The sequence below is a fragment of the Cavia porcellus genome, unplaced genomic scaffold (genome assembly GCF_034190915.1).
Source record: "Cavia porcellus strain 051 isolate PalLab524CR breed Dunkin Hartley unplaced genomic scaffold, mCavPor4.1 scaffold_19, whole genome shotgun sequence".
NCBI classification, from domain to species: Eukaryota; Metazoa; Chordata; class Mammalia; order Rodentia; family Caviidae; genus Cavia; species Cavia porcellus.
Genome location: NW_026947502.1, coordinates 31,348,825 through 31,363,759, shown reverse-complemented (window position 1 = coordinate 31,363,759; position 14,935 = coordinate 31,348,825). Strand labels below are relative to the sequence as shown.

At 49.1% G+C, this 14,935-nt stretch overlaps 1 protein-coding gene across 18 annotated transcripts in view; it reads left to right on the top strand.

Moving 5' to 3' along the window:
• The window catches only part of Fam193b (family with sequence similarity 193 member B), a 31,761-nt gene that overhangs the window by 14,063 nt on the left and 2,763 nt on the right, over window positions 1-14,935 (top strand). For 15 of the 18 annotated variants that reach the window (XM_063230888.1, XM_063230886.1, XM_063230896.1 and 12 more), the window contains 6 exons: window positions 546-780; window positions 1,851-2,241; window positions 5,417-5,615; window positions 6,559-6,798; window positions 12,881-13,901; window positions 14,051-14,126. In XM_063230888.1, the coding sequence (XP_063086958.1) occupies window positions 546-780; window positions 1,851-2,241; window positions 5,417-5,615; window positions 6,559-6,798; window positions 12,881-13,901; window positions 14,051-14,126 (2,162 nt within the window). The remainder of the gene's footprint in view (window positions 1-545; window positions 781-1,850; window positions 2,242-5,416; window positions 5,616-6,558; window positions 6,799-12,880; window positions 13,902-14,050; window positions 14,127-14,935) is intronic. The other 3 variants (XR_010041130.1, XM_063230887.1, XM_063230902.1) reach the window with 3 other exon arrangements.

Genomic DNA, 14,935 nt, shown 5'->3' with positions numbered 1-14,935 from the left:
TTCATACAGAAGGTGAAGACCTCATAGATTACGGTAGATCATGATCCTATTCCCTCAGGTGACCCTGATACCTTCTAATTCCTTGACACTTTGAAAGGTAAACCTTTATGACACAAAAGGCAGAGGTCAGTTTGAGAGTCTGAAGTGTGCGTCTGTCTGTCAGAAGGCCTCCAAAATAGGTGGCCAGACTTTCCTCATTTCTCATTCTTCTCCAGACCCTCTTTTACCCAGAATCAATTCAGCTTCAGGACTCCCAACTTAAAAAGCTTTCCTCTTGTTGGCTTTTCAGCCAATGCCCTCATTTACAGGCAGTCTCTGCCCCAGCAGAGGCTCTCTTCTTAGAGTCCACACACACCATGTGACTGGGAGTATCACAGCTCCCTTCCAGCGAAGACCCTTGCTTGTGCTTGCAGCTGGAGTTGTACAGGTTGTGCTGTGACCATGACAGAGGGGCCCTGGGGAGAGGGGGTGCCTTTGGTTATGCTGAGGCAGCAGAGGATCAGCTCTGCTGTTTGACCATGAGCCTTTTTCTTCTCCTTTTCCAGATCTCCTTGTCACATACATCCTGTAAATCACAGTCTTGTGGGGGTGACTCTCATTCCTCCTCGTCTTCTTCTTCATCATCCTCATCATCCTCCTCCTCCTCCTGCCATGGGAACTCAGGGGACTGGGACCCCAGCTCATTCCTGTCGGCACATAAGCTCTCAGGCCTCTGGAACTCCCCACACTCCAGTGGGGTCTTGCCCGGCAGCTCGCTCGGGAGCCCTCCTGCCATCCCTGGTGAGTCTCTGACTTCGGGAGGGGAGCCAAGACCCTCAGTATAGACAGCTGTGTTTTCCTCTCAGCTCTGTGCAGTGAATCAGAAGATGGGTTATTAAAATAAGTAAAAGCGGAGCTGTGTCAGTGGCAGCAGACCTAGACCTTGGCTATCTCTGTGAAATGCCTTCCCCAGGACTCAAACTGAACAGCTACTGATAGAGAAAGGTTTCCCTCAAAGCTGTCATTGGCTCTTATAGCTGTTCATGCTGGATCCAGGAAGGAAGCGGGTGAGCACTGTTTGAGGAACAAGTGGAATGAGAGGAAAATAGGACTTAAGTCACAACACCTGCCTTATAGCACTATGGCCAACTGGGCCCCTTAGCACCCTCAGCCTTCTTGACATCATTTTTTCCACCTGAGAGATGATGTAAACACACTGCACTTACATCCACAAGTGATGGGCAGTGCAAACTGCTATGTTTTTTAGCCAGTGAGCAGCTGTACAAGCCTTCCTTAGATTCTGGACAAGTGCAAAGACCCAGAGGGAAAAAACTTTGGCTTATTTTGATTTGTTCTATAAATACGATTTACAGTCATACTTCTAAATGGAGGGGCAAGCTTCTATAAAATGGTCCCTCCCCCAGGATTATGTGAATTAAGCAGTAAACAATTCATTTATCTTGGTTCATGAGCCAAAGAGAGTCATCAAAGTCTTTTCCCACTTTCTTTGTGAAATGTGAGTTCTCCCAGGAGTCAGGCATCCCTGGATCCTTGGGTCCACAAAAGCCTCAGCCTGCTGCAGCTACCTTTCCAACCCCAAGCAATGCTTGTGAATGCTGATCCTGAAAAGACCCAGAAAGACATAACACACACTCCCTGCTCGTGCGTAGCAGCATTCCCAGTGCCTTCTCGCTTGGGCCTAGGCTCCTCAAGCTTATCCAGCCAAGCTGCTTTCCACAGATTCCTCTTTGGCTCTGGGGTCACCTGTACTGAGAGGCTGTGCCGTCTGGTCACAGTAAGCAGGACACTGGTAATGAGCCTCTGGGCTTTCCTTCCTAGGTCTGACCCCTTTTTCCTCCCTCTACCCACAGGTGAGGCTTACCCCATCTCGGAGCACCACCAGCACTCAGACCTCACTGCTCCCCCTAACAGCCCCACTGGCCACCAACCCCAGCCAGCATCTCTGATCCCTTCTCACCCTGGCTCCTTCAACTCACCTCCCCACCCACACCTGATGCCTACCACCCCAGCAGCACCTTTTCCCGCCCAGGCTTCAGAGTGTCCTGTGGCTGCTGCTGCCACTGCTCCCCACCCACCAGGGACATGTCAGAGCCCCCACCTGCCCTCCACCAGCATGCCGCTCCTGAAGATGCCTCCACCATTCTCAGGATGCAGCCACCCCTGCAGCGGGCACTGCAGTGGGCACTGCAGCGGGCCTCTCCTCCCGCCACCAAGCTCTCAGCCACTCCCTAGCACTCACAGGTAAGTGGGCCACAAGGAAGACACACTCCCTGCTCATTGCAACTTAGGAGTTTTGGAAAACATTGCCAAGGGTATTTGGGGGGTAGAAATTAAAGGATAGATTGGGCTGAGGGTATTGCTCAGTGGTATAGCTTGTACTTAGCATGTACAGGGCAGGGCTTAATCATCAGAGCCAAAAATAAAGCAAAGAGTAGGTAACTAGTTTCATTGTTTTCCTAATTTAAGTAAAATATGTACTTTTTTTTTTTGTTTCTGTTTTTTAAAGAGTGCTTGCCTACCGTTCTTAAAGCTGTGGGTTCAATCCCCAGTAGTGTGAAAAAATACCTACTGATATTACTTACAATTATAGTCAGAAAGTCTTTAATAAAAATATAGCAAGTCAAATCCAGCAACATGTCAGAATGGTAATATAACAAAATGGGATTTACTGTAGGAATGCAAGGTTGGTTTAACATTTGAAAATTAATCAGTGTAATTCACTATGTAAAGAGCCAAGTATGTTGTAGTGCACACCTGTAATTCTAGCACTCTGGAAGGGTGAGGCAGGAGGATCACTATGAGTTCAGTACCAGCCTGAACTACATGGTAAGACCCTGCTTCAAAAAAAAGGTGGTGGTGGCTGGGAATGTAGGTACAGGAAAACATTTGACAGAATTCTTAGCAAACGAGAAATACAAGGACATTTTTCAACTTGATGTAAGTTATCTATGAATAGACTGCACCTAACATAATAATCGTGAAATGCTGAGTGCTTTAAAAGAAACATTTTGACTTAGAACAATTCAGGACTGATCAAGAAGAAAAACTAGCTGAGTGTAGTGGCACATGCCTATAATCCTAGCTACTTAAGAGGGTGAGGCAGGAGGATCACATGTTTGCAGCCAGCCTGTGCAACTCAACAAGACACAAATATATATGTTTGAGTAGCAGTTCTTTTTAAACATCCTAGCATATTTGTTCCCCCAAATTCTTTTAAAACTTTTCAATGGCCACATCTTACTGTACAGCACTAGCATAATTTATCATTCTCCTATTCCTGCACTGGTTGAACATTTGCAGTTCTTTAAACCAAGAGAACTAAAGCTGTAATTAACATCCTAAAATGGTGTTTGAATGAGGAATTGTATCCTTCAGACAATTCCTAGAAGTAAAACTGTGTACCAGGAAGGTTCATATTAATATATATTTGAAAGTGAATTCCTTGGAGCAGGTGGAGGTACATTTTTATAAGTCAAATCTGCCTTCATTATGCATCTATATTTTCCCACTCTGGTATCTCACCTTGGCAGTTTTTTCTTCATGTACCTTTCACATGGTATTGATGGTGTCTGTACTGATACACATCTTCCAGTTTTTACTTAGCATTACTTCATCTATGTTTGTGTTCTCAAGTAGTGGTCATAGTCTTCAGCATTCAAGACTGGAGAATGTTAACTGTGGTTACTTCATGGTTCTTCACTTGCTGAAAATCTAGGTCATTCCACCACTTTAACATGTAATGTCCCTAAAGATCTCTCAGCCTAAAGTATTTTCCCTCTTTTTGGATTTTTCTTCTTGGAATACTCAGAATGAAAAAGTTCTCACTTAAAGAGTGTTTGGGTTTTTCATTGTTGTGTCCAAAAGGGTTCTTAACATATGCTGAAGAGCTGCTTTCCAGAGGGAGTCCAAATACAGTAGCTGTAAAACTACCAATCATTAGTGCTCTCAGAAGCACTGGGTATTTTAGTTTTTGCTAATGTAATAAAGAATGGTTCATTTGGAATAAATTTCTGTAAGCAACACTGATAAGTCCTGCTGCTGTCTTTTCTAATCCCTGCTGCATGGCTACTGCCCTTCCAATCAGAGAGGGGCATTGTTGGGCCGCCTTTGGAGCTGAGCCTCAGCCAGCATGGGGACCAGGTCCTGCAGCACCTCAGCTGGTGATTGCCCAGGCTAGGGCCCTAACTCTTCCCAGTTCCTATTCTAGGACCTTTTAGCCCAAGTCTGATTGTTACCCTGGGAAAATACTCTATAAAAAATGTCTCTAGTGTTTCCCAAAACCCAAGGCAACATAGAGACTTGTGTCCTAGTTACCTGTTGGACAGAGCAGTCAAGCACTCTGAGCACTGGTCTGTACCACTGCCAAATGGGGAGAGTGGAACTTGTAGGACCTGGGAGTTGACTAGAAATAACATGCTGGGTACAGTACTAGGCACAGGCAATAGTTCTTATATATAGTCTGTGGCCCAGGAGATTCATTTGCTTTTTCTCAGCTCAGCGCCATATGGTTAAGGTAGCTCCACCCACTAATGCTGGGACCAGACTCAAGTAGTGAGGCCCTTTGAAAATGGAAGGAGGGCCAGGAATTTAGCTCAGTGGTGTAAGCACTTGCCTGGCAAGCATGAGGTCATGATTTTGATCCCCAGTACAAAAAAGAAAAAAGAATGGAAGGAAACACTGACCTCATTGATGGGGAGGTCATCAGCCTGCTAATCAGTCCAGTGACTACTTACCAAGCACAAGGTTGTTATGCTGTGTGCTGACACCCAAAAATGGGAGTAGCACAGTCCTTTGCCCTTGAGGAATGCTCAGTCTGATTTAAGGGGAAAGGAGGCAAATAGATCAGGCATACACTCTGGAACATACATTCTGGGATGCTGAGGCAGAAAGATTAAAGGTTTGAGCCCAGCCTAGGCAATTGGGCAAGACCCCAACTCAGAAAAAGAGCTAGGAATAAAACTCGATTCAGGGGTTCAGAGGTTTAGCTCAGCAGCAGAAGCACCTGCCTGGCAAGCACTAGGTCACGAGTTCAACTCCCGGGACCCTGCCCCCTCCCCCACAAAAAAAAGTTGATGCAGAGGGCCTAGGTTCAGTCCCCAGTACTATATAGGTGGTGAGGAATAGGAAAGCAGTTCACTGCAGGAACACGTGATTAACAAGCACATAGAGAGACGAGTCACTTGTCCCTGAGAAGGATGTACACAGTGGGCACAAGAAGTGGAGGTACAAGAAACCTTTCAGAGGGTAGTCTCTTATGTTTATAATGCCCCAAGGGATAGGAGGATAATGGCCCTGTGCTTTTGTGAGAAGCAGCTGAAGGGCAGTTAGGATGCTTCCCTGAGCTCCTGCCCAGCTACTTCTGCACCTTGCCCTGTGCTGCTCTTCCTCACCTCTGGGCCTTTTTTGCCTGCCCCAGGGATCCCGGGTGCAAGGGGCACAAGTTTGCACACAGCGGCCTGGGCTGCCCACTGCCCCAGCCCTGCGAGGCAGACGAGGGACTGGGCGAGGAAGAGGACAGCAGCTCTGAGCGCAGCTCCTGCACCTCAACCTCCACCCACCAGAGAGACGGGAAGTTCTGCGACTGCTGCTACTGTGAGTTCTTCGGCCACAATGCGGTGAGTGAGCCCACCCAGGCCAGAGAGGGCTGGGGGCCAGCCAGGTGAGCGAAGGTGTACCCTGCTCTCCCGAGACCCCTTGCTCACAGCAGTAATCACTACACCAGGACCCTGTGAGTCCTCACACCTGCGTCCACTTGCTTGCACCTCACAGCACATTGGTGAGGTTGTGATTTTTTTGGTTGGTTTTTTTTTGTTTTTTTGTTTTTCAAGATTTTGCTGCCTTTATTCTCCTGGTGGTTTCTCTTAAGATTGACTTTTTTTCTTCAGGCAAAAGGAAAGGAAGTGGCAGAGAGAAAGCTATGATTCTGATGAGTATGTATACGTGTGTAATCCCAGAGAAGTGAACGCTTGTGCGTGTTGAAGGCAGAGTGGAAGCAGAAAGGCCTTCAGTTCCTCAGGTGTGACAGCCAGCCGAGGGACAGGCCGTGGGCACAGACGGCTCCAAGAAGGAGGCTCAGATCAGAGTACATGCTGTCTCTGCACAGGGGAGAAAGCAGTTCAGAAGTCTCATAAGGTGAAGAAGAAAGGGCTGCTGATCAGGGCAGAGCAGTTGAGGACAGGAGGAATAAAAGTAATTCAGCTACTAGTTACCTTTGAGCTAGGTGTTATTGTCCTCATTTTAGAGATGACAAAATTGAGACTCACCAAGGCTTGATGACTCGCCCAAGGTCATACAGCTTCTAAGTGATAAAGCCCAGGCTCAAACCTGCTTCCCTGGCTTCCCAGTCCATGTCTGCCCAACTCCACCCTGTTCCTTCCCACTCCGCACCTGCCGCTGCCTCAGCTCAGAGCCTGGCTGAGGATGAAGCCATTTGGCCTTGGTGGCCGATGGTAGAACAGTTGTCTTGTTCCTTACTACAACGTACATGGTGCCAGTGGGTGGGAGTGCTGTGGGCCTTTCAGGCCCAGGGTGTAATGTCAGCACCTCCCCCTCCCCCAGCCACCCGCTGCCCCGACGAGTCGGAATTATACTGAGATCCGGGAGAAGCTCCGCTCAAGGCTGACCAGGCGGAAAGAGGAGCTGCCCATGAAGGGGGGCACCCTGGGCGGGATCCCTGGGGAGCCCGCCGTGGACCACCGAGATGTGGATGAGCTGCTGGAATTCATCAACAGCACGGAGCCCAAAGTCCCCAACAGCGCCAGGGCCGCCAAGCGGGCCCGGCACAAGCTGAAAAAGAAGGTGGGTGTGGGGGAGCTCAGCACTACTGCCTCTACTCCCTGAGGAATCTCTTGCCTCCAGCTCCAAGACTTCTGGGGCATGAACGGTGCTAGCTGCCAAAGACCTTGGCATGGATCACTGCTCTGGGAAGGTCTGAATGAGTTTGGGAGGCATCAGGGTCAGGGAGCCTGGGGACAAGTTACCAGAGGAAAACATGTATCTTGACCTCAGGAGCTGCTTGCTGGATTCTTCTAAGCAAGGGCTTGCTTCAGTTGATCATGTATTCATTCAGCAATTACTTCTACAATACTGGGAATCAAAGTCTAATGCAGTTAAGAAGCTCAGTCCAGTGTGGACACTGACAAAAAACTGGACAAGCGTACTAGTGTATGACAAGTACCGGGATGGGTTCTCCATCCTCCCTGGAAGTGACTTTAGAAGAGGCTGACTTGTGAGCTGAGTCATGGGGAGTGAAGACAAGTTAGCCAGGAGGGTTTTCCCAGCACTGGGCACAGCACACCCTACAGGAGCTTGGTAAAGCCAAAGTGGAAAGCAGCAGAGAAGGCAGGACAGGTGGTAGAAGGAGGCCTCTGAGGTCAGCTGAAGATCAGCTTTGACTCTAGCCTCCAAGTGAGGGCTTGTCACTGGAGAGTTGTCATCAAAGAATGTGCTTAGTTAGATCCATGATGTGATTGTGCTATGGCAGTATGGGACTTAGACTGAGATTGAAGGGAGATGGAATTTGATGCTCCAGGCTGGAAAAGAAGGGCTGAGAGAGAGGTGACTATGGGTGGGACTAGAACAGCAGAGACTTGCAGAGGAAACAGAAATGACAGGTCCAGGAGCAGGATGGAGTCAGGGATGTCTCCCAGGTGAAGAACAGCAAGAAGGTGTTAACTCTCACAGCCAGGATGGCATTTGTAGAAGATTCCATGCAGTTGGGACATACTGACTCGGAGCTTCCTATGAGACATCCAAGTGGAGACAGAGATGTGAGGCTTGGAGTTTCCAGCACAGAGTTGTAATTGAAGCCATGGGAATAAATCAGTCCTCAGGCCAGAGAATTGAACCAAGGAGCTATTTGTGGGCAGCCCTGCCATTGGGTGAGCCCCAGTACTTGATAGCTCATCCCTTGTGGCTTCATTACCTCTTTACTTACGTACCCCCAGCTGCATCTGTGCAGTGCCATGTTCAGGCGCCCAGCATCCAAAGGATTTGGGTTTGACAGCTAGCTGGTTACAGTTCCTGGGTGGTCAAACAGCCCTGGTGCTCTGGAACCAGGCAGAAGTGATTCTTCATCTTTTTTTCAGCCCAAAGGATAGCCAATGATCCTTCCTCAGTTTGACATTAAGCCAAAGGGTCTCACCACTCCCTTCAGAAAATGTCCTGCTCCCGTCCAGAGCTGCCATCCAGAAGTGTCAGTGGGCTGCAGTGGTCTCTCTGGCCCCTTAGGACAGAATGTGATCCTCAGTTGGATTCCCCAAGGGCCACCCTCCTGTAGTTCCCAGGCCAGGTGTACTTTTCATAAATGTGTAGGTCCAGATAGTGCTCCCTGCTTCACTTATCATGTTGTCCCTTCATGCCTTCTCTTTGGGACAGACTGTCCCTCCAAGCTCAGTTTTAGACATTGCCTCCTTTGCAGACTTCCTCAGGGAATTCTTCCACTACTCACTGTGTCTTGCCTATTTCTCTAAGCTGCCATTTATCATGCTCTTCTCACTCAGTCCAAATCTCATTGCGTAGCAACCATCTGCCAAGCCCAACCTAGAGGCCAGCCTGCAGACAAACCAGGCAACCCTGCCTTTCCAGATGTAGTCATAGAACCTCAGGCGGGACAGCATGCACAGGCAGTCATCGTATCAGGTGACTGTGGTCACTCTCTGTTTAAGTAGCAACCTTCTTCCTGGGGTTCCTGTGCCTCCTGGACTTAAATACACACCTGGCTGTCCACCAGTGCTCCCAGAAGTTGCTCATTTTCTTCCACCTTGAAAAATGGATGAAACCAAATGTCTTCCTGTTCCTTTATCTCATTCTCACTTTTGTGTACTAATCCCTAATCTTTTGAAACTTTATCCCAGTTCAGTATCTACAATCTCTTGGCCACTGTTCTTCATCCACTGACTACAATCACCTCCTGCTTTCTCTTCTTCCCAATCTAATCTATCATGAACTCATTTTTGGTACTGGTAGATGACCAAGCAGTTTGACTCATCACTCAATCACTGTCTTACCAGTACCCAGTTCTTCATCCCACTTGCCTTCTGTCATCTCCTTAGAAAAACTGCAGCCCTTGATGCCTGCCCCAGCCCACTTGCCCCTTTTGCATATTGCGGATAGCACAAGACCAGATCTAACATGCTCAGCTGGGTAGTCTCCTGCTTGCTTAAGCCCCACATTGCCTGGCCAGTCTCTTGTAGTCCCTGTAGCTCCCTGTTCCTCTTCCCGGGCATTCATACTGTCTGTCTGCTAGACCTCTTATCCAGCCCCCAGGCCCACCCAGCACCGATGCACACCTTTATTTTTGGCAACCTCTTCTGTTTCCACAAGAAATAAAGTTTTTGGACTGACATTCTCTTGACTCTGACCACCCCACCTGCAAGCTTACTTTTTATTCCATGAGGGAAGGGGTGTCCCTTGCCCATCCCAGGCTGTATGCTCCTTTCTCCTGCCTCAGCTCAGCACCAGACGACCTACGTTAGAGCTCTGACCTGTCTTCTAGTCCAGGTGCCATCACATGTTGCTGTGCCCCACTGCTGTGTTTTGAAAGCAGACTATTCCTCAGCCTGGAACCTCTCCTGCCTGGCTCCCCAGTCCTTTTCCTCTTAGAGCAGCCACATTTCTTTTTCTTTTTCTTTTTTCTTCTTTCTTTTTTTGGACCAGGGATTGAACGCACGACCTTGCATTTGCAAGGCAGGCACTTATGCCGCTAAGCTAAATCCCTAGCTTCAACCACATTTCTTGAAAGACAGTGTGTGCCTTCTCTGTCTCACTTCTCCGCCTTGTCAGCTCACTGCACATTGTTCCCATCCTCTCTACAGTGTCACTGCTGACTTCTTAGTTCCTGTTCCAAATTCCGATTCCCATTTATGTTTATCCAATAAGCAATCTTTGACATTTGGTATGTGCTCTTCTTTTCAAACTTTGCTTTTGGCTCCTCCACTACTCTCAGCCAAACAGGTCCAGGAAAGGGACCGTGGGAACACTGTCATCTCATGACTTCTGACCTACCTCTCTGTCTGCTTTTGTCTCCTTTGTGAATACCTGGCCCTGCCTCCTGAGTACATCTCCCTGGGAAAAGAAAGCCATCTAAGTAGTGTTTCTTCCCTATACTGAACCCTGAACCCGCTTCTCCTATTGGGCTCCCCCTCACAGATAGCCCACAGGTCCCTCAAACTCACAGCAGTCTGTTAGCTTTCACCTGAAGAGCCTGCCTTTCCTCCCCATTGTCAGTGGTACTACTTTCCACCCTTTTGCTGACCTGAGCACCATCCTTTAGGAGTGAATCCTAGTGACCGAGAACAGTGGGCCTTGGAATTAGACCACAGTTTGAAGCTTGGCTCTGCCACACTTGCTGTATGACCTTGGGCAAATCACTTAACCTCTAAGCCTCAGTTTCTTCATCTATAAAATGAGAATAACAGGAGAACCTCAGTCATACCTTGCTGTGAGGATGAGAAGGAATGGTGCATGGAAAAATGTTGGGCAGGTTGCCTGACACATGTGAATGCTTGGTCCATGGGGGCTGCTATAGCTGAAATAGTGTTTAGCAATGTTTTTTTAATGTATTTCGTTCTCTTTCCCCACCCGAAATCAAAAGTCCTCTCCGTGCTACTTTCCCCAACAGCTCAAACCAGCCCACTTCTCTCTACCCATTACCTCTGTTTTTGAAGTGTTCAGTGGCTAAACATTGTTTTCAGGCACAAACCCAGTTTCTAACACAGACGGATCCTGGATCAGCCTCTAGCTTGCCAGTTTCATCTATGAGGCTGTCCTTTCTGACCTACTTGCCATTATCCACACCCTACCCACCCCACAACAATAAAAACTAGGCTCCAGCTAGACCCTTAAATGGCATGCTTCCCAAATGATATGTTTTCCCAATTCCCAGCTTTTGCATTGGCTATTCCTTCCTTCTAAACAGTCCTTGCTCACTTTCTCGGGATAATTCTACTCACCCTTCAGTGTTTCCTCTGGGAAGCATTCCCTAATGACCCAAGCACATGAGCACCCTGTGCTTTTTCCCTATGTAGCACTTATTACTGTCTATCTGAATTAAAACAGCCTGTCTCCCTCAGCAGAGACTATGTCTTAAAGTCAGCTACACTCCCAGAGCCTAGCCTACTGCCTCTCATTCGATGGGTAGTAAATGCTTGGCAAATAGAAGTGAAAACCATAGCAGCTTCTGAAGATCATTCCTGATGGATTGTCCCAACTCTGCCATTTATTAGCCATGAGCCAGTTCTGTATTCTTCCCAGACTTGAGGTTCCTCATCTGTAAATTGAGGATCATGGTGCAACAAGGACAGTGGTAAGGACTAAATGAGACAACCTAAGGAAGGAGCCAGGCTTATGGTATGTAGCAGATTATACATTTCTCTGCTTTCTCCTTCTCTTCTTACCAAGTCTACATTTTGCCCTTCGCACTAGTACTTTTTAGACTTTTTTGTTTAGCAGCAACTTTTTTCTGTGAATGAAATCCTCCATGGAACCCCAATCCTTAACAACCTGAAGCAAAGCTTGGTGGTCCAAAGAGGAACAGGGTGAAGTGCCTTCTGGGCGCCCAGCTGTCCCTACAGCCTGAACCCCACACACAGCTGGAAGTGCTGCTCTAGGGTGTACTGGTGCTCACCTGAGCACCCCCACTGCGAAGGCACAGCCTTTGGCACAGACCCAGCCATTCCCAGCACCTGGGAGGTAGCCACATTTTTGTCTTCCTAAGCTACAAACTGGGAAATTGGATTCAGAGAGAATAAGTGATTTGTCCAAGGCCCTCTAGGCACAGCTGACCTTAGTCGCCAAGCCAGTGTTCAAAAGAGATGAGAGGATAAATACCTCCTGGCTAGGGCACAGGGTCACTCTCTAAATTGACTAAGGTGGTAGCAAGCCCTGTTTTCTCTCCCCAGATTTCTCTCCCTGTTTTTCCCCTTCCTTCCCAAATCAACTGGAAATATATAAGATGGAGGGAGTCATTAAGCACCTGGTACTCTACCATCACGTCCTTCCCAAGGATTCTGACATCTCCCTCCTGTCTCCTGAAGGCCCTCATTGGCCTGCTGATGCCTGTGACTCAGCCCACAGGTTGATTTCCATTCTCTGGATCCAGATCTATAGAAAGCCTAATGGGCAGTGTCTAGCCCGTGAGAGCTCCCATCCTTCACCTAAGCTCAGAGGCTGTTCTCACATCCTGCAGTGAGAGCCACTTCTGGCTGTCCATTGTATGCCCTGAGGTACACATTAAATGTGACCTCAGTTACGTACAGCCAGCTGAGCAGTGAAGGTTGTCCTCTTCAGTAATTCCCAGACACAACATCAGGAGGCCATATGCTTTCCTAGCAATTCACAATGGTATCATCTACGTGGAGCAGTCTTAACAGCCCCCTTGTCTTAACAGCCCCTTCCTGTAAGACTGCACAATATGGCTTTTCTCCTGCTACCTTCAGCATTGAAGAGACTGCCTCTCCAGCATCTGTGTTCCCCACATGCACTTCCTTTGGTGTTCACTCCAGAATTATTGTCCCCATTTTGCAGGTTGACTGGTGAATGAGTATATTAGTTGGGGTCACACACACATAGGCCCTAGAGGCAGACTCAACCTTTTTGAAGACTCTACCTTGACTGCTAACCTTTTTTGGCGTAGGACTGACAATGGGTGCAGGATAAATAAGCTATAAAAACCCTGTCTTCTAAGGCATACCTTTACCCTTGTTCAATACTGTTATCTATCTGATTACATTTCACCCTCATTCCTGCAAGATGATTGAGCAGAGAAAGAGACTGCCTTCAGCAAGTTAGTAGCAAAGCTAGGCCCCAGACTGATGTTTCACGCGTCACTTTTTACCTGGAAGCTGACAGGCCCCGCTGAAACGACCTCTTGTATTGACAGGAAAAAGAGAAGGCCCAGTTGGCAGCAGAAGCTCTGAAGCAAGGGAATCGTGTTTCTGGAAGCCAGGAACCAAGGCCTGCCAGGGAGACACTGTTGGAGTGGCCTGACCAGGAACTGGATCGGGTCAACAGCTTCCTGAGCAGCCGTCTGCAAGAGATCAAGAACACTGTCAAGGACTCTATCCGCGCCAGCTTCAGCATGTGTGAACTCAGCATGGACAGCAATGGCTTCTCTAAGGAGGTAGCTGCCGAGCCTGAGCCCCAGACTTTACGCCCCTCAAACCTCAATGGCTCCTCAGAGCAACGGCCTGACATCAACCTTGACCTGTCCCCTTTGACTTTGGGCTCCTCCCAGGGCCACACGTTACAAGCTACAGGTGAGCCAGCCCCACCATGGGCAGAAATGAGAGGCCCCCACCCACCATGGACAGAGGTGAGGGGTCCCCCTCCTGGTATCACGCCTGAGAATGGGCTGGTGAGGAGACTCAACACTGTGCCCAACCTGTCCCGAGTGATTTGGGTCAAGACACCCAAGCCAGCCAACCCCAGCTCTGAGGAGCCAAGTTCAAAAGAGGTCCCAACTTGCAAGCAGGAGCTGCCTGAGCCTGTGACCACAGGTGGAAAGCCACGGAAGGGCAAGAGACAGGGCTGTCAGACCAAGAAGAGTGAGGCGATCCTGGTTCCCCGGCCCCCAGCAAGCATAGAGGCCCCCAGTACCAAGAGCCAGATGTCCAGTCCCAAGCAGATAGGCAAGGGCCCAGAGCCTCCCAAGGTGGGCAACTTCACTGAAGCCGAAGAGGGTAGCCGGGGAAGCCGACCAGGACCGGGTTGGGCTGATAACTCCAAAACTGAGAAGGAGAAGGGCAGCTCCTGGAGAAACTGGCCAGCTGAGGCCAAGGCACGGCCTCCAGAGCAGGAGTCTGTGCAGCCCCCTGGCCCAGCAAGGCCACAGAACTTGCCCCAGGGCAAGAGTCGAAGTCGCCGGAGTCGCAACAAGCAGGAAAAGTCGGCCTCCTTGTTGGGTGAGTGCACCAGAAACCGAGTGGCTGGCCCCCCACCACAACAGGCCACGGGGTGGAGGGCAGTCCTTGTGTGGGCAGTACTGCCACCAGAGCATGACCCCCAGAGGCCTGGCCATGGGCACTGAGCCCTCCTGGCTCTGTCTTCCTAGACGATGTATTCCTGCCCAAGGACATGGATGGGGTGGAGATGGATGAGACTGACCGCGAGGTGGAGTATTTCAAGAGGTAGGTGTGGGCTTGTCATGCCCAAGATCCGTATGACACTGAGGGCCTCAAAACGGCCTGCTCCTCAACCCTGAACCCTTGGGGGACCTCACTGCCTTTCAGGCTCTGCCACATAGCCTGTCTGCTCGAACCCAGGGATCCATTTGGCAAGATGGAGCATCTGAGAAGTTTAAGGCATGGGGAGAAAGGATGTCAGACCTCAAAAATAAAGACTTTCTCCAGCTTTATTCACTTGAACTTACTCTGTCTGCTTTGCTTGGGCTTAACTCTGGGAACAGTCGAGACCAGTGATGGCAAACCTTTTAGAGTTTGCAGTGATATGAAGAGGCCACTGCAGCACACATGCCATAGGTGGTGAACCACCATTGGTTTGGACAGAAAAAGATCCAGAAGTATACAGCCCAATGATTAATGCCACTAGAGCCATAAGAGCATGATGGGGCAGTGAGGTGGGAGACTCAAAGGAGAGCTCCAGAGCAACTTGGGGCAGGCCAGGAGCCTTCCTGGGATGGGTGATACCCAAGAAGACTAAGCTGGCCAGGTAAAGCAGGACAGTATTTGTGACAGTGGGGCCATCTTGTACAAAGGCCTGAGAGTGAAAGAAGCAGAGCATACTTGGGGGAACAGAAACCACCCAGTTCAGCTAGACAGTAGAGCAAGGTGAGCGGGGAACTTGAATTTCAGGATGGTCTCACTGTCTTGTCTCTTGGCCTCATGGGCATTGGTTCCCAGACCATCAGAGCTCCCATACCTGTCAAATCCTTTCACCTGGAAACCACAAAAGCTGTTCAATCAGTGCTTTGTTGGGG